Here is a 21,469-nt window from a genome sequence, read left to right as displayed (position 1 = left end):
AGAGCTGACGCTAGATAAGGCTTTCAGCGTGGCAATATCGTATGAAGCAGCAGCCAGGGGAGCTGCAGAAATTCAACAAAAACCACAGGAATATGGCACCCACGAAATGACACGGGGATTTGCAAAATGTTATCGCTGCGGCAGAACTAACCATGACCAGAAGGACTGCTGGTCCAAAGACAAAATATGCAGACAATGTGGAAAGATTGGACACATTGCACGAGTTTGTAGGTCTGGGAAGAAGACCAGCGACAACAAAAAGGCTACTAAGGAACCGTACAAGAAAGTACAAAAGATGACGGACAGTAGTTCCGAAGACCAGATGAGCGATACTGAATCCGGAAACAGAAGACTAAGCTGTCTCAAACTTCACAATGTAATCGCAAAAGAGGATCACCGAACCATTTGGGTCACTCTCACGATAGCAGGGTCCCAAGTTAAAATGGAATTGGATACAGGATCAGCGCTAACCGTCATGAATCATAGAAACATAGAAACTAGTAGCAGGAGTAGGCCATTCGGCCCTTCGAGCCTGCTCCGCCATTCAACGAGATCATGGCTGATCATCCAAACCCTAGCACCCGGTCCCTAAACCGACTGCCATCCCACCCAAGCCCGATCCCCGTAACCCCACATATTTAATCCCCCCCTAACACTAAGGGCCAATTTTTTTTATCATGGCCAATCAACCTAACCCGCACATCTTTGGACTGTGGGAGGAAACCGGAGCACCCGGAGAAAACCCATGCAAACACGGGGAGAATGTGCAAACTCCACACAGTCACCCGAGGCCGGATTTGAACCCGGGTCCCTGGCGCTGTGAGGCAACAGTGCTAACCGCTATGCCACCATGCTGCCCATCGACGAGACTACGAGCGGCTATTTTCACACATACCCTTGAGAGAGACATCCATCGTCTTGACGACGTATACGGGGCAAAAAGTATACCCCAGAGGAAAAATAAGGGTGCCTGTCTAATACAATGGCAAGAAAATACAGAAATTGTATCTCTACATACTGCCAAATGGTGGACCACCATTATTGGGACGGGAATGGATCAGGAAGATAAACTTAGATTGGCATTCCATTCATGCAATGACGGTGGACGGTAAAAAAGATGAAGACGTCACTCCTGGACGATTGTCAACAATCCTGGCTAACGCCAAAGAGGTATTTCAACAAGAACTGGGCACGCTTAAAGGCGTAACCGCCTCGATAAAAATAGAAGAGAATGCAGTTCCCAAGTTTTTCAAAGCGAGACCGGCACCATATGCAATTCGCCCAGCCGTCGAGGCAGAGCTGGAGAATCTGGAGAAGGCGGGCGTGTTGTTTAAGGTCGACTGGAGCGAGTGGGCGACACCCATCGTTCCTGTCATGAAGAAAACGTTAAGCAATAAGTCCAGAGAGCCAAGGAAGATTCGCATCTGTGGGGATTTCAAGGTGATGGTGAACCCTGTCCTTCACACAGTACAATATCCTCTTCCAAGGATAGAAGACATCTTCGCCTCACTGTCTGGAGGGAAGCGTTGTACAAAAATTGACCTAGCACAAGCATATTTGCAGATGGAGGTTGAAGAGTCCTCTAGAAAGTATCTCACGATAAACACTCACAAAGGTCTTTACCAGTATCATCGATTGGTATTCGGAGTAGCATCGGCTCTGGCGATATGGCAAAGAGCGATGGAACAAGTCCTGCAAGGGATTCCGGGGACCCAGTGTTACTTGGACGACATCCTTGTAACAGGTGAAGATGACAGTGAACACCTTAACAACCTAGAACAGGTGCTCACTAGACTACGGGAACATGGGCTGCGAGCCAACCGCCCCAAGTGCGAATTTTTTAAGAAACAGATATCGTACTGTGGCCACGTGATTGATGAAGAGGGGTTACATAAGTCCCCTGACAAAATTGAAGCGGTTGTTAAGGCCCCAGCGCCTGAAAATGTGTCGCAACTGAGGTCATTCCTCGGGTTGGTGAATTACTATCATAAGTTTTTGCCGAATTTGTCGACAATTCTGCATCCACTGGGGTAGCATGGAAATGGAGCGATGATTGTAAATGTGCTTTTCAGACGAGTAAGGACTTAATCACTTCGAAGGAAGTATTGGCTCACTACAACCCAGCACTGCCAATCAGGCTGGCGTGTGATGCGTCTCCCTACGGCATTGGGGCGGTACTGTCACATAAATTCCTTGATGGTTTGGAGAGGCCGATAGCTTTTGCGTCACGCTCGTTAACTTCTGCCGAGCGTAACTACGCCCAGATTGACAGAGAGGCCCTCAGCCTAGTGTGGGGGGTGAAGAAGTTCAATCACTATCTGCACGGTCAAAAATTTACTCTACTAACCGATCATCAACCTCTTGTCTCCATTTTCAACCCTCAGAAGGGCGTACCGATAATGACAGCACAACGGCTGCAGAGATGGTCCCTTTTCCTAGGGGCACACCAATATGACATCGAGTACAGGGGAACTAAACAGCATGGAAATGCTGATGGATTGTCACGTCTACCGTTGCCGACAGTGGAAGAAGAAGACCTTGCAGTGGATCCAATGGAGTTATTCCACTCGACCATAGTCGAATGTCTCCCTGTGACGAATGCAAACATAGAAAAGGAAACACGGAATGACCCGACACTATCACGGGTCTATGATTTAATGGTGAAGGGATGACCAGCACATGGCGAACCACTGCTGCCAGCATTTTCATCAAGAAGAGAACAGCTGTCAGTGTGCAGAGGAACCTTGATGTGTGGATCCAGAGTAGTAATTCCACCTATGTTGACGGATAGAGTGCTCAATGAGCTTCATGAGGGTCATCTGGGTGGGGTAAAAATGAAAAGCTTAGCCAGAGCGTTTGTGCGGTGGCCGGGAATCGATAGAGAAATCGAAGAGATGACCAAGAGCTGTGCAGGATGCCAGAAGGTCCAAAACGCCCCACCACAAGCTCCTCTGCATCCATGGGAGTGGCCCTCATCTCCATGGCAAAGGGTGCACATTGATTTTGCTGGTCCCTTCATGGACTCGATGTTTTTAATTGCGGTGGATGCACATTCAAAGTGGCCAGAGGTAATAAAAATGTCCTCAACCACCACGGAAAAAACTATCGCAGTTTTACGAACCATATTCGCCAGGAATGGGCTGCCTGAACAGATTTGCTCTGACAATGGACCACAGTTTGTGTCTGAAGAGTTCCGGAGGTTCTTAAAGAACAATGGTGTTAAGCATTACACATCTGCCCCATATCATCCAGCCACTAATGGATTGGCCGAGCGGTTTGTCCAAACATTCAAGAAGGCTATCAAGGCAATGTGTAATGAAGATATACCCCTACAACACAAGGTGGACAACTTCTTGTTTGCCTACCGGAATGCGACACATGCGGTTACCAACCAAACTCCAGCCATGATGTTCTTCAATCGAAGACTACGATGCCGCTTGGATTTGGTTAAGCCAAACGTCCGAAGAGATGTGGAGAACAGGCAGTTTCAGAATATGAATGAAAGGCCGACCAGGAGTTTTAAGATAGGTCAACCAGTTTTGGCCCGGGACTACCGCACTGAGAAATGGCAGCCAGGAACGATTTGTACACGACAAGGACCTCTCATGTATACTGTGGACGTTGGGGAGAGCATTGTAAGACGCCATGTTGACCAGATTCTAGAGTCACTGGACAACGTCAACTCCACACCACGATCTGATACACCTGGTAATGAAATCGATGTTCCAATTGCAGCTACCGCAGAACCGGTAATATTGGAAGCAGATGAACCAAACAACGACATTGATTCCGACTCAACATTGCCAGAAGAACCTGATACCCCAAAGAGGCGTTATCCAGACAGAATCAGGAAGCCTCCTCGAAGACTGAACTTATAATTGCTTAAACTTAACCAATGTATCTAGCAACAGTAATTGTGATTGTAATTCGTTATCATTAGCGTTAAATGAATGTTATGTACTGTTTATCTAAAAGGGGAGGAATTGTTGTGTATGTACCTTTAAGAGAATAACTGGTCTCAGACTGCAATACCGGCAGTGACCACCCCTGTATAAAAGGCGCTAGAGAGCCTCTGTTGGATAAAGTTGTTTATGCCTTTCACCAGTGAAGTTCTGTTTGTTTCTCTCCTGCTAGTCCGTTCAATCATTCACGGACTTAACACAAAACATGCTATCTACGTAGCTCTCAGCTTCGCAGATGCACAGCAGTGACTGCAGCCGCCGTTCCAGCTCATTTACCCTATGGGGTTCAGTAAGTTCTTAAAGCTAGTTCTCTGATGTTGTCAGGACTTTCCACTGAACAAAAATATTTTAAAAATTGAACAGAAGGACCTGTTTCTTTTGCCATTGATTTTTTAAAAATGCTTCTGTAAAGCTCTTAATTTAAATTGCAAAGAATGAAATACGGTGTGTTCTTGTACCTCCACTATTATTTTAACACTTGACTGCATCAACATCCTTGAATGCTGCCTGCTGGGATCAGGCTGTGAGTAGTGAGCTGCAGAGAATGAGGTGGAAGAGTAGTTACTGCTCCAGGATAGAGACGACTTCTGTCTGGTGCTGGTGATTGAGACCCAGCACCCATCTCTGAGCATGATTTCTGGTGTATTTGCTGGCCAATTGATGAAGGATACTGCGCCGTGCCAGACCATTCTGGGACCTAAAATTTGACCTTCAGTCAGATGATGTGATTGTTTTTTTGACTTCCCACAATGATGGTTGTTTTCTCCCAGGGAGGGAGTGGAATGGCCTGCCTCGCGTTGCACAAAGTGAACCTTCTGTTGCCTGTGTGGTTAATATTTAGCAATGATAGGACAAAGCATTTGAGAGATCACAGGACATTTTTGGGAATTGGAGTAATGGGTAATCACTCTTCACTTTCTCAGTCTTGGCAGGTAGACATTCAGGTTACTTCCCCACTGAGGTGGTAGTAATGACATAGAATTACATTGAATTTACAACACAGAAACTGGCCATTCGGCCCAACAGGTCTATGCTGGTGTTTATGCTCCACAAAAGCCTCCTCCCACCCATTTTCATCTAATCCCATCAGCATATCCTTCTGTTGCTTCTGTTCTGAAGAAGGGTTTCGACCTGAAACGTTGACTCTTTCTCTCTACGGATGTTGCCTGGCCTGCTGAGTTTTTCCAACGTTTTCTGTTGTTATTCCTTCTATTGCTTTCTCTCTCATAAACTTATCTAGCTTCCCCTTAAATGCATCTATGCTATTCACCTCAACTACTCCTTGTGGTGGTGAGTTCTGCATTCTAACCGCTCTCTGGGTAAAAGAAAAACATACGATTATTAGATGGCCAAGTAGGCTTCGGCGAGATGAGAAAGCAACTGAAGCCATGCTGTAGCTTGTCAGCTTTATGAAAGGGATTATAACCACACCCCTGCATCTTGTACTTCTCCATTCTGAGTACAATTTGGCCAATTAAAAGGCAGCTTTTGAGACTGATGGTGCGAAAATACAACTTGACCAGTCAAAACTATGGGCTAGATTTTCATGGAGCCGTCAGGCGGGGTTTCAGGCATGTGGTGGGGGGGGGGAGGGAAATCTCAAATTTGGGGGTCCCGACACCATCCCGCCCAAAACCCAACAGGTAGTTAACAGGCAGTTTTTACCCTAATCCCTTTGTGTGGTTTTCCCCGACGGGTTAGAACAGGCGGGCCATCGGGTTGAAGGAGTTGGAGGGGTCACGATGTTGGCGCTCAGGTGAGTGATGGGTGCATGAGTGCAAAGGTAAGTGTGTTTGGTGTGTCTAAAGTGTGTAAAGAACTTTTACTTACCTGTACTTATCTTCACAGCCTTTCTTCCTATAGCCGTCAGGAGCGCATCACTCAGCCGGTACTTAAAGCTGAACGGCTGCAATCTGTGAAAAGTGACAGCCTTCAGCTTTGAGTGCTGCTGAGAGTTCTAACTGAGTCAGTGCAGAATGACTCATGTCAGAACTCAGACTGTCAGTGTTTGACCGCTTCAAACAGCTGTGAAACACTGATATTTCATCTGTCAAGAACTCTTGACAGATGAAATTGCAGTCTGTGATGTCACCTGTTGCCGGGTGGCCCTTAATTGGCCTGCTGAGCCTGCTGGGCGGGCTCAACAAGGTCAATCAAGGGAAAATTGCGCGGATTGGCCGGACGTCAAAGTAGGCGGGTCAAAAACCCGAAAGGAAGTCCTGCCGCCTTCCCGACAGGTTCGGGAAAATCTACCCTTATGACTTCAAATGTGGGTGGCAGCATTAAGAAACTGGCAATAACTTAATGCATTCCTGTACTTTTTTAAAACTATAAATACGGTTTTCCTGGGCTTAACTAGAGACCTATCATAAGTCTCTGCATTTGGTCTGCAGGGTTCTGAATGTGCCCTGTTGGCACTTGGTTTTTGTCTGGCTGCATTGCCGAGATTTATGAGCTTGATTGCGCAATTGTGCCTAATGTATTAAAATATGTATATCTTTTTTAAAGTATGTCTAATGCCTACTTCTTGTCCTTCACATTTTGGGCTTCACACTTGGATGCAAAGTGAAGAAAGACCTTCTGTTTACACAGTGCCTTTCACACCCTCAGGACATCCCAAAAACGGGTCATAGCTAATTAATTTTAAAGTATAGTCACTTGTTTTCTAGGCATCCATCACACACTTCAGCTGTTGTACATAAATTTCTGTGTCACAGTTGCATCTAATTGCCTAAGTTTGAAACTTGTCGCACCTTCAAAGTTCTTCCATCTGATTGGCTCAATGCAAATGTATCGCATGATGGGACTCGATGCAGATTTTTTAGAAAAGAGAGGGGAATCATTTTGAAAATATTTCCATTCAATTTTTTTCACTCATCCGTTAAGGTTTCAAACATAATGAACATGTAATATTTAAAAAAAAAAGAGAAAATGCTGAAAATACTCAGCAGGTCAGGCAGCATCTGTGGAGAGAGAAAAATGGAGTTAACGTTCCAGGTCGACAACCTTTCATCAGAGCATTCTTCTGACATTTGTCAATGCTTCGCTCTCGTCTGACAAAATCTATCTGGCTGTTTTACAAAATTATTTGAAGAAAAACTAGAGGCACAAATTTTAAAAAGCTTTTACCACATAAATGTTTTTTTAAACTAGGTCCTGTGTCTGTAAAAGAGACAGAGAAAAAAATGATAGGCAACTGTTGGCTTTAGTTGGTGTTTGAATTATAAATACTCTACAAACTTCGGAAAGTATTTTAAACTGAGAGACACACATAGACTCCATCATCCCCTACATGGCATAAACACACCTATTGTCCTAAAGCAATGTGTCCTCCAACTCGCCTTGAACAATGCCATTGGAGATCTGTCAGTGAAATGAAAAAGAAAATCTGAAGATCAGTACAATTATGTCTGCACTACAAAGTTAAAAAGGCATGAAATGGGAGGGGCAGACAGAAGGAAAAGAAAAGTTTTTAAAAATAAGTTATGTAGAGCGCACATCCTGTCATACGTGCCACATAGCGCATCAGAAACTGCCTTTGCTTACATGCGCACATGCTCTCCCTCAAACGCACTTGCACATGCAAACGTGCAATTTCTACCTTGCCCACACCAGACCAATGTTGTCACAGTACGCTGCACCACCACGACATCTTTGGGAAGACTGTGCCACCTCACTGTTGAACCGCCCCAGCTACATCCTGTGTATCTTCTACTGTCTGCCAGTAACACTAGGGGAGAGCTACTAGTAATATTATTAAAAGGCACACATTATTATGTGTGCACTTCTGGTTATTCAGACTTGGGGGGGTGGGGGGGGGAAAGCTGCATCAATCAAAACGCTCAACAAAAAAAAAGAATGTTTTTATTTTAGCTGCTGTTATTTTCTTCTTCCAGCTGACGACATATGTAATAATGTTGGAAATAAGGTTTGTAGCATAGTCATAAATACATATTTCACAATATTATGATTAAACTAGCTTACGGTATAAAATCATCCTTTGTAGCTTTGAGTGCCTTCCGTAATGTTTTTACTTGAAGCTTTCAGCCTCTCTGAATTGGTTTTCCTTGCCTTCTGCTCGAGTCCTTCAGCTTTGTTCACCAAGGTAGGAGGCACTGCAGTGCTCGCTGTCATCCGAACTCATCTACAACTTGGGGACTGCTCAGTGTTGTGCTAACATTGCTGATTCCATTTCTGCCTCTTCATCCCGCCCCCCCCACCCCCCCCCCCGGGGTTGCTGCACAAAGCGATATTGATGTTTCTTAAACGCTTTCAAAAGCATATAACTTAATACATTTTAAAAAGCACTTTTGAAATTTAAAGCTGGCTGCTTGTGACCATAGAAAACCAGCTTTTGTGACTGAGGGGCGCGGTTTGCCCAAAAGGTGTTCTCAATATTATCATGGGAAATATTGTTGCTATCGCCTTGACCTGCCTGGACCCTAAGCTGCCACTAGCTGATGCAACCCTGATCCTGAGCCACTATAAACCCCGGGAATCTCTCCCATCCATCAGAACCTTGCAAAACTCACTAGCCATAGTTGAAGCTCCAAGAGCAAGGATAACCACAGCTCCTCCTCTTCATGTATGGCCCAAACCATTACCTCCAACGCCATGTGTGAATACTCATGGATTTCCTCATCTCCAAGATTGAATCCATCTGTGCAGTTCCTCTGCTGCCTCTCTTCCACCGCACCCCACCCCCTTGTAACCACCAATCGGACTTAAAAAAATAACCTACCCCTGATCCATTAAACCCACCTGCTGCTCCCTTGATCTCTCCCCACCCAACCCATAACCACTCAATTATCTTTCCTAGTTCCTATGCTTGCTGACACAGATAATGGCTCTCTTTGCTCAGGGACCATCTGTCTCCTTTTCAAAACCGCCATCACCCCCTTCTCAAAAGCAAACCCATATTTGATCCATCTGCTCTTTTCTATTCACCTGCTGCCCCTCTCAAAGGTCCTGTAAATGTGTCACATTTTCTCTCAAAACCATTTGCTTCTGCCCTGCTCTCAACTGTATGTGCCTTAGCTAAAGTCGCAAATGACATCCTCTGCAATTACCATAATGATGTGTTGTCCCTCCTTGTCCTCCTTATTTCTCTGCAGCGTTCAACATGGCCAATCCTCCCCACTGAACCAAACCTTTACTCTCTAGCTCCATCAGACTGCTCCCTTGTGGTTCTGCTTCCTGTGCCAAAAGAGCCACAGTATCGCCAGGAATAGTTTGCCCCTCCGCTGCCATCTTTCAAGTTCCACAAGGCTTTCGCACTCTCATCTTTGTGTGCCTTTCAGTGGCCTATGGGTGCTGATGACACCCTGTTCTTCTGCTTCACCATTTGAACTTGTGACCACCTCTGTGTTGTCAGACTACCAATTGACATTAAACGTGGACGAGCGCAAATCTCCTCCAACAGAAAGTTGAGTAGACTGAAGCTGTCATTTTTATGTGCCCTGCCATGACCTCTGCTCCCTTGTCATTGATTTGATTTATTCTTTCCAGCCACTTACTCAGGCTGAATCACTTCATGTCCATCCTCAAGACTGCTTACTTCCACCTGTGCAACATTATCTGCCTCTGTTCTTAACTCACCCACATTATCACCCAAACCCTTATCCACTCTTACATCACCTGTATTCAGAGTTTTATAACCTCCTCCTTGTTGGCTTCTCAGACTCCGCTGCCTGTATCCTGTCCAGCTTGCTATCACCCCTAACCATGCCGATCTACAATGGCTTCCTGATTTTCAATACATTGAGTTTAAATTCTTTGACCTCTTTAAATCCCTTCCCAGAATCACCCAACCTTACCTTTGCCGTCTCCTTCAACCTTTCACCCCCATCCTTCAATCCTTCAACTTTGCCTCTGTGTGTATTCCTTCTTCCTTTGCTCCACCATTGATGGCAGAGCTTTCAGGGCCTCAGCCTCACTCTCTAGAAGTGCCTCCCTGAGCCTCACCATCTTCTCTTTCTACATTAGTCTACTTAATACCCACCATTTCAATCAAGCTTTCAGTTCTTTCTCTTGACTATTCCACCACAGCTTGGCAGCTCTTCCTTTTTATTTCTCCCTCTTTGAACCACCTTGGGTTACTTTTCTATGTTAAAGGCACTATCTAAATGCAAATTGTTGCTGCTTTAGGCTTAAAAGCAAAAGCCGTGCCTATTCTATACTAACTGATCTCTACAGCTGCAGTTGGCCACTACAGTATTTGGATGACGTTGACAGAGGGGCAAACTGGGGATTGGAAAGTACTTTGGCAGGACCAAATCAGAGTGGGCCTTTATATTTTGTAGTGTATTTTAAGTGGTTACACCGGCTGCATTTCTTTTATTTAGGTTTATACCCGAAACGCAAAACAACAGTTTTCAGAAACGCCAGAGATAATGTGAATAAAAGTCTTTAATTTAAATAGACCTCTTTCTTTAGGATGAAATTGTTTGGTTACAGTAGCTGGTCATTTTGTTACAACCACCACATAACTAGTCATTTGGTTGTGCCATATAACAAGAATCTATAACAACAACAACAACTTGCATTTATATAGCACCTTTTATTGTAGTAGAACGTCCCACGGTGCTTCACAGGAGCGATTAGCAAACAGAATTTGACACTGAGCCACATAAGGCGATATTGGGACTGGTGACCAAAAGCTTGGTCAAAGAGGTAGGATTTAAGGAGCGCCTTAAAGAAGTAGAGAGGCGGAGAGGTTTAGGGAGGGAATTCCAGAGCTTGGGGCCGAGGCAGCTGAAGGCATGGCCGCACAGAGGAAAGGTCTTGATTTTTTGCCAGAGACAATCTAGCAACCCAGACAGAATTGGGATGGTAATTGCATATTTCGACACCAGTACAGTTGACCTGTTTGGAATATATCCGGCTAAGGACTCTGGCTGTGCAGCTTCTTGGCACAACACTAATAACCAGGTCAAATTGGTGCACGAGAAGAAAATAAAACTTGTCCTGACTACAGCATTTAACTGGATGACTGTCCTAACCAGATTGTTAAATATTTGTGTGAGTTGAGATTGTTTTCTTTCCATCATGCCTTTCACATTGTGAAATTATTTTACCTTTTATCTTTAGGATGCCAATCGTTGATTTGCATACCATTATGGTAGCAAAATAGGAATCCTTCACGTGACCTTCTAAAACCTGGAGTTTAAAAGTGCTGTTTACTGTAAGTATTTCATCCAATCAAAAGTGTACAAACCTACTGTCAAACCTTATTTGAAGAACAGAAAATGCTGGAGATACTCATTAGGTCAGGCAGCAACTGTGAAGAGAGAAACAGAGTTAACGTTTCAGGGCGATGACCACGTTCTGACGATAGGTCATCGACCTGAAACGTTAACTCTGTTTCTCTCTTCACAGATGCTGCCTGACCTGCTGAGTATCTCCAGCATTTTCTGTTTTTATTTCAGATTTCCAGCATCTGCAGTATTTTCTTTTTGTCTTATTTGAACAAGGTTCACTACAGTCAAATAAAGAAATAACCCATATCTAGTTGAGTTTATAAAAAAAAAAAAAAAGTGCTGTAGTTAGAATATCAATCGGAGATCTTTGTACTCTGATCATTTAATCATTCTTTCAGGAGTTATATTTAAGCAGTTCTTTGCCAAACAACTTAAACTGTAACATCTCTAATTACAGTTTAGGAAATGGCTGTATTTTGCGTAAATGTTCAAGGCGAGCCAGTTTAACTCCCATGTACTGACAACATGTCATCTTTATGGTGCATTTTTGCTGTGGGCAAGATAATTTGCTGATTGATTGGTGCCGTAAACTTGCTCTATAAAGGTGACGTTGAGAGTTTGACCTGGTCCTATCTGTGTGACGACCTGGTCAATCTTTCAACTCCTGAGCCTTGATTGATGGGAAAACCAGGGTTTGAAGTTTGTTTCCAGTCAATCAGAACCCGATTTTGAATGATGTGGGTCCCACCTCCTGAAGGATTTTGGTATCCTTTGGGAGGCTCAGGAGTGGAGGTAAGTGTTATATTCAAACAGTGAAGATAGGCTACAATATATTAGAAATACAAGAAAAGTGGATTTATAATAGAAGAGAGACAATGACAAAAAAAGCAAACCGTGGAAAAAAAAATGTTTTTATTATTGACCTTTTTTAAATATTTATTTTGGTATAGGGTTAATAATACAGTATCTAACCTCTTCCTGACATCTAATGCTCAGCTTGGTTGATTAAGCATCAAAGCGCAGGAGCTGTGAAAATTTGAAACTAAATCTTGAAATTCCTTGGAATTAGTCTGAGGTTTAAGCATATTTTATACTTGGATCAGGAATTTTACATGTGAGTGAATGGAAAGTGGTTTGTTACATTGTATCTGATCCAAGTATACAACTCCAATGTATATTTGCCAGATGTCAGTTTGTATTACAAACCTCTCGAGAAGCTTGCTTCTCTGGTCTTATATAGAATACTAGCTGGGGGGAGCCCGGCTTTGCCAGGGCTGTTTTGGGCCGGGCGGTTTAAATCGAGTGCCAGGCTTTGGGCCCTGTCTGTGTCCCTCTGTGAATCTGCTGCCGGGCAACATTTCTACCTTTTTAATGCCTTGAAAGATGAAAGTGAAAGTACTTATAAAATGTTTTTGGTAAATCTTGTTATTTTTAAAAGAGATACTAACTTTTTCAAAGTTGGATGATCAAAGTAGTTTGAGCTGGAAGCTGAAGTAATGGCAGTGAAACAATGGCTGCCAGATCCCTGAGATGAAAACGATTAGTCCCGCCCACACACACACACACCGATTGGCCAACCATCAGGGGACCGTACTGTAGGATTGGTCAATCGTGACGGCACAGGATTGGTCGAACCTTGACGTCAGTCAATCAATGCTAAGTAGCAGATAATGAGTTTAATTTTGAAGGTTTTTTGCTTAAGGCGCGAACAATTTTCGTCCGACCGAAAAGTAAATACGCTTACGAGCGTCCCGGAAGCGTAAGCTTTCTTTGGAGGTAACGCGCGCGTAGATAAGCTGTATAATTTTCGAGCGCATAGCCGGACAGACGCACACCCGAGGACAGACAGACAGAAGGACAGACAGATAGACAGACAGAACAATCCGTTTAGATACAGCACAGAAAAAGGCCATTCGGCCCAACTAGTCTGTGCTGGTGGTGTTAATGCTCCACACGTGCGGAGGATACAAATTAGGAAGGACCTAGTTCCCTTAGCAGAGAGGTCAATAACCAAGGGCATAGATATAAAGTAATTGGTAGAAGGATTAGTGGGGAGTTGAGAACTTTTTTCACCCAGAGGGTGGTAGGGGGGTCTGGAACTCCCTGCCTGAGAAAGTGGCAGAGGCAGAAATGCTCATCGCATTTAAAAAGTACTTGGATATGCACTTGAAGTGCCGTAACCTACAGGGCAATGGACCAAGAGCTGGAAAGTGGGATTAGGCTGGATAACTTTGGCTGGCGCGGACACGATGGGTTGAATGGCCTCCTTCTGTGCTGTAAACGTCTGATTCTATGATGTACAGTATTCCTGTCTTTTTCCATTTCTATATTAGCACTGATAGGTTTACCAGTATAATGTGCCATTATACTGGCATTGGAGGGGTAAGGGTCACAGAAGCTGTATATTCCAGCTGGTCCCCTTATAGAAGTTCAATATACCTGAACTGCAGCCAACTGGTGGTAAAGGGGCGACTGAGTCTGTGCAGACCACGCACTGAGGTCACAGGTGCATCGTTAGTCAGGCAAAAAAGATATACACCTCCCCACTGCAGTGGGACTAAACCAGGTGTAAAATCCCATGTCACATGTAGGCCAGACCAGGTAAGGACAGCGGGTTCCCTTGCTTGAAGGACATTAGAGAACATTTGGGTTTTTAGTACAATCAGAGAGCTTAAATGGTCATTTTCTATCTTGATTCCATTTCACAAATGACCAGATTTATTGAACTCAAGTTCACAAATCTCCACGGTGGGATTTGAACTAATTTTCTGGGAGCTTACCTGAAGAGGCACGTTGGGGGCGGGACTGCTGTTTTTCATGTTCTAGTCCCGCCCCCAGTGATGTCTGACACACAGACGCTATTTTGCGTAAATTGGCCTCGTTAAGCCTGCCCTGCGGGCTTGCCGACCAATTAAGAGAAAGCCGGTGTCAGATGACGTCAGTTGCTATGTCATCTGCCGGTTTTCTTAAAGGAGCCACCATCATATCTTTATGACAGATGATTTTTTTCAGTGACAACATTGAGGTGCTGCAAGCACTGACAATCACTGTACAAAGGTGAGCTCTTGCAACCAGGCTCTCCAGTGACTCTCCTTTAGGCTAAAACAGATGGTAGCTACAGGTGAGGTTACAGAAGCGATCTGTCACTGGTGCAAGAGGTTCTCCCAATGAGTTGGGACTACAGAAACACTTCAAAGCTTGTCACGTACAGAAAATTCTAAACACATTAAAAATGACTCTCCCAACATTTTCTTACCTCTGGAACACACCAGTGCCCCATTGAATCCTTCACACCACTTCTGCAGCTGTCACCTATACACAAACATTACAGTAGACCCGCAGCATGCCACACTTACCCTGGTGGGGTTTCCCGATGTCGGGAAGCCCGCAGTAGAAGTGTCAAAATTGGAAAAAGCCTATTAACTACCTGTTAACAGGCAGTTAAGTGACTATAATCCTCTTCCCGTCGCTAAGTCGGGTCCTTGTGTAAATTGGGGACCCGACTCCCGGGAAGATTGATTGGAAGTGGGTTCGGGACCTGCTGCCAATCTTTTTGATTTTGCCAGCAGTCCCACCTCCAAACTCGGCCCCTGAGCACCGGCAAAATCGTCCCCAGGGTCTCTGGGTTCCCAGTCCAGCCTATGACCACTGCACCCATTTGAAGTCCACAGTGTGACTTGAGCTCAGTCTTGTCTGAAGTCTTGAAATGTTGGCAAAGAAGTTCAAACCTGGTTAAAATGAGCCCCCAATTAAACAAACTCTTAAGGACTAGCGAAATAGTTCATAAGAGTTGAATATATTTAGAAGTGCGAGTTTGCAACTTTTTATTCTGTGCAATGTGGCCTTTCATCCAGTAGAATAATTTACTCTGACTACCCAAAGAATAACATCACACAGGCACCTCTTTGAACTTGCTCTGTGGCTGTCATCTTAAAATTCTAAGCGAGAGTTGAGGTGAAACGCTTCGGTTTGTTAGAGCTCTGTTATGTAGCTGGTTGCAGAGCTTCTGAAAATACTGAGGTTTTTTTTTCAGGTGAAAGATTTTAGGCTGCTGGAAGTCTCTCCCATGATTATATATTACACTGAAACCTAAAATCCTCTCCATATTACTTCAGTTTTAACCAGGAGGATGTTTTGAAGTGCCACTTTTTTCCTCTTGCTGCCCAGCTACTATTAAAGGAGATTTCCAGCTGCTCCAGTAATCAGCGAGTCTTGCAGCCTGCGCGCACTCTGCTTGACGGCACTGTTTAACATCAGAGTCTGAATCCAAGTGCCAGTGAATATGGCTGAGCACATACGGAGCCAGTAAGACCAGCTGGCTACTGTAATAGATTGAAGAAGCTTTCGCTGGTAGGTAGCTGGAGAGTGGCAGCACTTCAGAGCACCTTTCTAATTAAAATTAATGTGGCGGTGACAGAATTGAGACTGATCCACATCTGCAAGAAAAATTTCCTGTGCCACCGCATGTAATTTTTGCCCTATGTATATCAGATTTGTCTCCCTCATTGGAAGAAACTTCAAAATTAATATCTGGCTCTTGTGCAATCTTGATTCAAAAAAATAATAATTTACCATTTGGAAGAGTTTCTATTTCCACATCAGAGCAACCTCGAGAGTATTATGCAGTGTTCGAATTCCCATAGACCTGAACATTGTGCTGTGGGATAATAACATGGCAATGTTTTAACAGCAGAAGAGATTAGGGGCAGGCATCAGCCACAACTGAGGCAAAAAATCACCTTTTATTAGATTGACTAAAAGGGCATTGGAGAAAGTGGGTGGTAGTGATAGCGAGGTCTTTTTCAGGTATGTCAGGCATAAGAGGACCATTAAGGACTGTAAGGGCTATTCTGCAGGCCAAGATGTGTCTGAGGTTTTAAATGGCTACTTTGCATCAGTCTTCACTGCTGAGGATGATGCTGAGTTATCAATATGGCGGCATAGATTTGATGCTAAAATTGAACATTAGAACATAACCTAAGAAATAGGAGCAGGAATAGGCCACTTGAGCCTGCTCCGCCATTCAATAAGATCATGGCTGATCTTGGGCTCAAAGCTACTTCCCTGCCCGCCCCCCATAACCTTTCACTCCCTTATCTCGCAAAAATCTGTCTATCTCCATGTTAAAAGAAATGCAGGTCATGTTATGGAAACTACTGACTTGTATACTTAAGTAGCTCGGGTCTAGGATTATTCCCATCAATTGGCCAGAGGCCTACATTAAGTCTATATGTAAAAAGGGCAATGTCAGATCCAGGAAACTATTGGCCTATTAGTTTAACTTTAGTTATAGGTAAATTGCTAGAAGGAATTATTGGAGATGTGTTACATGTTCATCTTCAAAGAGAAAGGACGATTCGCGAATCACAGCATGGTTTCTGGAAAGGTATCTCTCCAACTTAATTGAGTCCAGCAGGGTCTATCTTGGCCATTGCTCTTCGCCGTCTTTATTAATGACCTGGATGAAAGATTCGGGGAAAGATTTGCAAGTTTGTAGATGAGACAAAGATATGTGTGGCAGTTGGATGAAAATAAATAGTTTGCAGGCAAATTTAGACATAAGAGGAATGGTTCTGTGTCTGGCAGATGTCTTTCAATATAGGCAAGTGCAACATGATGCTTTTGGTCAGGGCAATTCCCAGCATAACTAATTGTGGTGTTGTTTGCTTTTCAGAGCCATGTAAACATCTAAGTTTTGGTACAGACTGGAATTAAGTACTTCCTGCAATGAAGCCGAGAAAAGGTTGTCCCAAAATGTCGAACTGCATGGTTCCTCTCGCCCTCCTCATCATTTTCCTTATACATTCCTCATGGAGCAGCAAGGAATACGTCAATTTTCCCATCAAAAATCGGGACTGGACGTTCAACCACTTGGCCGTTCATAGTGTAACGGGGAATGTTTACGTTGGAGCGGTCAATCGGATTTACAAACTATCAAGCAACTTAACACTATTATTGTCGCACAAAACCGGTCCAGAAGAGGACAACAAATCCTGCTATCCTCCGCTGATTGTTCAACCTTGTAATGAACCCCTAACACTGACTAACAATGTAAACAAGTTGCTGCTTATTGATTACTCTGAGAATAGGTTGCTGGCCTGTGGGAGTCTCTTTCAGGGAGTCTGCAAGCTCCTGCGTCTGGATGACCTCTTTATATTGGTAGAACCTTCACACAAGAAGGAACATTACTTGTCTAGTGTTAATGAAACCGGGACAATGTATGGCGTAATTGTCTCATCTGAGGGGTCGGACAGCAAACTCTTTATCGGCACTGCGGTGGATGGCAAACAAGACTATTTTCCAACTATTTCGAGTCGAAAATTGCCGCAAGATCCTGAGTCTTCTGCCATGTTTGATTATGTGTTGCACAGTGATTTTGTTGCTTCATTGATTAAAATCCCTTCAGACACCCTGGCGATGGTGTCTCACTTTGACATATTTTACATATATGGTTTTAGCAATGGAAATTTTGTATATTTCTTAACCGTGCAGCCGGAAACTGAAGGCGTTACTGGATCAACAAATGATCAATTCTATACCTCCAGAATTGTGCGATTGTGCAAGGAAGATCCCAAATTTCATTCCTATGTTTCGCTCCCTGTAGGCTGTGTAAAGAATGGAATTGAATATCGTCTTTTGCAGGCGGCATACTTGTCTAAACCAGGAAGTGTTTTGGCAAAATCTTTAAACGTTTCTACCGACGATGATGTTTTGTTCACCATATTCTCCAAAGGTCAGAAGCAGTATAAGCACCCACCGGACGAGTCGGCACTCTGTGTGTTTGTTGTGAAATATATTAACCAGCAGATAAAGGACAGACTGCAGTCATGTTACCGTGGTGAAGGGAATCTGGAACTGAACTGGTTACTAGGAAAGGATGTCCGCTGTACCCATGCAGTAAGTCTCCACCCCGACCATTGAAAGATTTCAGTTACTGATTCAAACCTTGTTTAAAAGCAACTGATACCCATCTGCCAATACTTATTCTTCAACCAACCCCACAAAAAACGATTATCTGGTCATCATCACATTGCTGTTTGTAGAACCTTGCTGTGTGCAAGTTGACTGCCACGTTTCCTATATTACAGCACTTCAAAAAGTACTTAGTTGGCAGTAAAGCACTTTGGGAGGTCGTGAAAGGCACATTAGAAATACAAGACTTTCTTTATTTTTGGATTAGCAAAGCAAATAGGCATTTATTTTATTAATGACCAGTTTTTTTTTATTTCCAGATTTTTTTTAAACTGAATTCAAATTGCCATGGTGAGATTTGAACTTTTGTCCTCTGGATGACTAGTCCAGTGACATAACCACTTCACCGCCATACCCCTAAATTAATTTAGTGAATCTGATGCTCTTTTGGAATATTTAAATGACCTAAATTCAGCAAGTGTGTTTGTGCTCATTGATCTGAATCCTGAAGCAGCTTGGGGTTTAGTAGTTTACTGTCTGCAGAAAGTTGTATGGGTTTCATCCCTGAATTTTGTTCACCTAGCTAGCCACACTGTCCCTCCCCAACTGTGCGTACACTCCCGGTTGAAGAAACCTACAGTTTAAAAAAAATTCACAATGTTAATCACTGCGTGTGTCATGCGTGCGTGTATGTGCACAAAAATTAAGTACTTATGCGCATTTATTCTTTTGATTTTGTTCTGGACAAAATATCTTTGAAAACACGATAATGGAGAAATATAAACTGGTTGAGTCTTAATCATATAAATTGCCACTGTGTGGACCTTTGCTGGAATTTGATCTAAACCAAAGATCGCTGTTCATATTGCAGAGCCCAAGATATACTTCTACACCAGCAGGCAACTCTTAAAACAAATGATGGTCTAAGGAGCCTGCTATCTCCAAATACAAATATGCAAACAACAAAAAAATTAGATCTGGTAATGTTCCTGATCAAGAAAATGGGCATACTGCAGCCAGTGATCTTAGCCCTCTGTTAATCTGGAGCCACTTGCTAGGCTGGGTATGAAAGTGGTCTATGGTGATCTGGCACTCTATTGTTCCTTCCTAGTTGTCATTGCTGAGATTGAGTACTTGTTGTGCTTCAGATGTGAAGTTACGTCCTATCACTCCGTGAGACAGCACATTGCAGCATCAGTGTACTGCATCATTTCATTGACCTCTCAAAGGATATCTTTCTCTAAATTTTTCACAGAAAATCAATTGAGAACAATCTACAATTTATTGCATTTACATGGGTGTCTCATGAATGAATTATTGCAACCTGAGACCTTGTTTTCTTTCTTACAGCCAGTCCCAATTGACGATGACTTTTGCGGATTAGATATAAACCAACCCCTTGGGGGCTCTGTGCTTGTGGAAGGCATTACAATTTTCACAGAGGAGAGGGACCGAATGACATCTGTGGCGTCCTATGTCTACAATGATCACTCTGTGGTTTTCGTAGGAACCAAGAGTGGGAGACTTAAAAAGGTAAAATAGAATCTTGGGTTTCAGATGCTGTGGGTCTGTGTGTGTGGCTACTCCTGGGTAAAGGATAGTCAAGAGTGCCCAAATTTAGCAGACCAACATTTTTTTTAAAATTTGAATATCTGAAGCAGCCAAAAATTAATCATGCCGGAACTTCTCTTGTTTCATAATGAGCAGGAAATGATTTGATATTCTTAGGCAGGTTTCTATTTAATTAAAGACAGTTCAACCAGGAATGAATGAACAGTGGTTGTTTCAGGAGTGTGTACTTCAATGACCTTGCTTCAGCAGTTGGATAAAGCCGAGAAGGAGTGGGACTGTATAAAAATAAGATTTATTTTTTAGCGATGAGCCCCCACCCGAAATGCAAACTCATCTATTCTCTCTGCAAACGCTACCTGACCCTGCTGTGTTCCCAGATCTTTCTGTTTGTTTCAGTATCCAAACAGCTTGTTTAGCACTTTCTGAATTTGAATTCCTAGACTGGGATCGACAAAAGTTTACACACTTTCAAAAGTCTGGTGACATCACTGTTGATCTATTTTGACAGTGAATTGATAACTTCTCTGCAGATTTCATTTATTTGATTTTTTTTCTCTCTTGATTTTTCATACAAGTATTAATTGTGAAATGTTCACATTTACAGTATCTCCACAAGGGTCCCCATATAAATAGCATCATTGGTTACAGCATGGAAGCCCATCCAGCTCGTGCTGACTCTCGGCTAGTCCCACTCCCCTGCCCCCTCCCTGCAAAATATTTTCTTTCAGATACTTATCCTACTCCCTTTTGAAATATAAGATTGAGTCTGCCTCCACCACCCTTTCAGGCAGTGCATTTCAGATCTTAACCACTTGCTGAGTCAAAAAGTTTTTTCTTACGTCGCCTTTGGTTCTTCTGCCAATCACCTTAAATCGGTGTCCTCTGGTTCTCGACCCTTCTGCCAATGGGAACAGTTTCTCTCTATCTACTCTGTTCAGACCCCTCAGGATTTTTGAACACCTCTATCAAATTTCCTCTCGACCCTCTCTACTCCAAGGAAAACAACCGCCACACTTTTGTACAAATATGCCCCTCGGAAGGGAATCACCTTAAGTCACTTCTGTAGAGGACATGTGTTAATATCAATGAGCAAAAAAACTTTAAAATATGATAATTAATACATACTATTAGTAGTGCTTGAGCATAGAGCTACCTTCAACTTTCTCGTTTTTATTTTTGATTGGTTTAAGTGTGTGCAAGATGTTCAGTGTCTCTTTTTTTCTGTGAATGTTTTTGGATTGCAATGAAGTGACGGGATCTTAGTGTGCAATCATTTGATTCTTGTACCTGTGGTTGTGTTTTATGCAAGAGTCTTAGATTGAGAAAAATCCAAGCATAAAATCTGCATTCCTGCAACAGTAACTTCCCATTCTGTGCTAGCTTATAAATAAGAGGAACAAAGTAGTTTTGGAAATTATTTAGAAGCTGCTGGAACTGGCATGAAGATGACCATTTTTACTTTGAATTGCTGATTACTTCCATCTTCATCCCATCTTGTGTTCACCTCCCTCCCTCTTCTCTTTCTCTCTCCTTCCTGGTTATACATCTCTGCCAGTCTACAGTAGCTGGTTATTTGGCATAAAGTCAAAGGCTTGAAAAGATGATTTCCATCACCGCTGTAAGATCTGCAATTTAAATGAAGTTTGTTAAATGTATAAAATAATGAGGAGGTTTGTGTGGCCAGGGTTGTCTGAATGCTTTGTCACACAGTGGTTGAGGCAGAGGCCATTGCACCTTTTATTTGCACTATTGGTTGAATATTTGAAGCTGAGGAAGATACAGGGCAATGAGGAGAGCATAGGGTAGTGCGTTCAGTTTTGCATT

General features: G+C 43.2%; 1 protein-coding gene across 2 annotated transcripts in view; it reads left to right on the top strand.

Annotated features, from left to right (window-relative positions):
- The window catches only part of plxna2 (plexin A2), a 566,368-nt gene that overhangs the window by 64,272 nt on the left and 480,627 nt on the right, over positions 1-21,469 (top strand). For both annotated transcript variants that reach the window (XM_086011309.1, XM_086011311.1), the window contains exons 2-4: positions 11,052-11,145; positions 16,836-18,058; positions 19,424-19,606. In XM_086011309.1, the coding sequence (XP_085867435.1) occupies positions 16,889-18,058; positions 19,424-19,606 (1,353 nt within the window). In that variant the 5' untranslated portion in view covers positions 11,052-11,145; positions 16,836-16,888. The remainder of the gene's footprint in view (positions 1-11,051; positions 11,146-16,835; positions 18,059-19,423; positions 19,607-21,469) is intronic.

This window comes from Somniosus microcephalus, chromosome 18 (genome assembly GCF_052327205.1).
Source record: "Somniosus microcephalus isolate GS21.2 chromosome 18, FLI_Smic_1.0, whole genome shotgun sequence".
In the NCBI taxonomy this organism is placed as follows: domain Eukaryota; kingdom Metazoa; phylum Chordata; class Chondrichthyes; order Squaliformes; family Somniosidae; genus Somniosus; species Somniosus microcephalus.
This window is presented reverse-complemented; position numbering and strand designations above follow the sequence as displayed.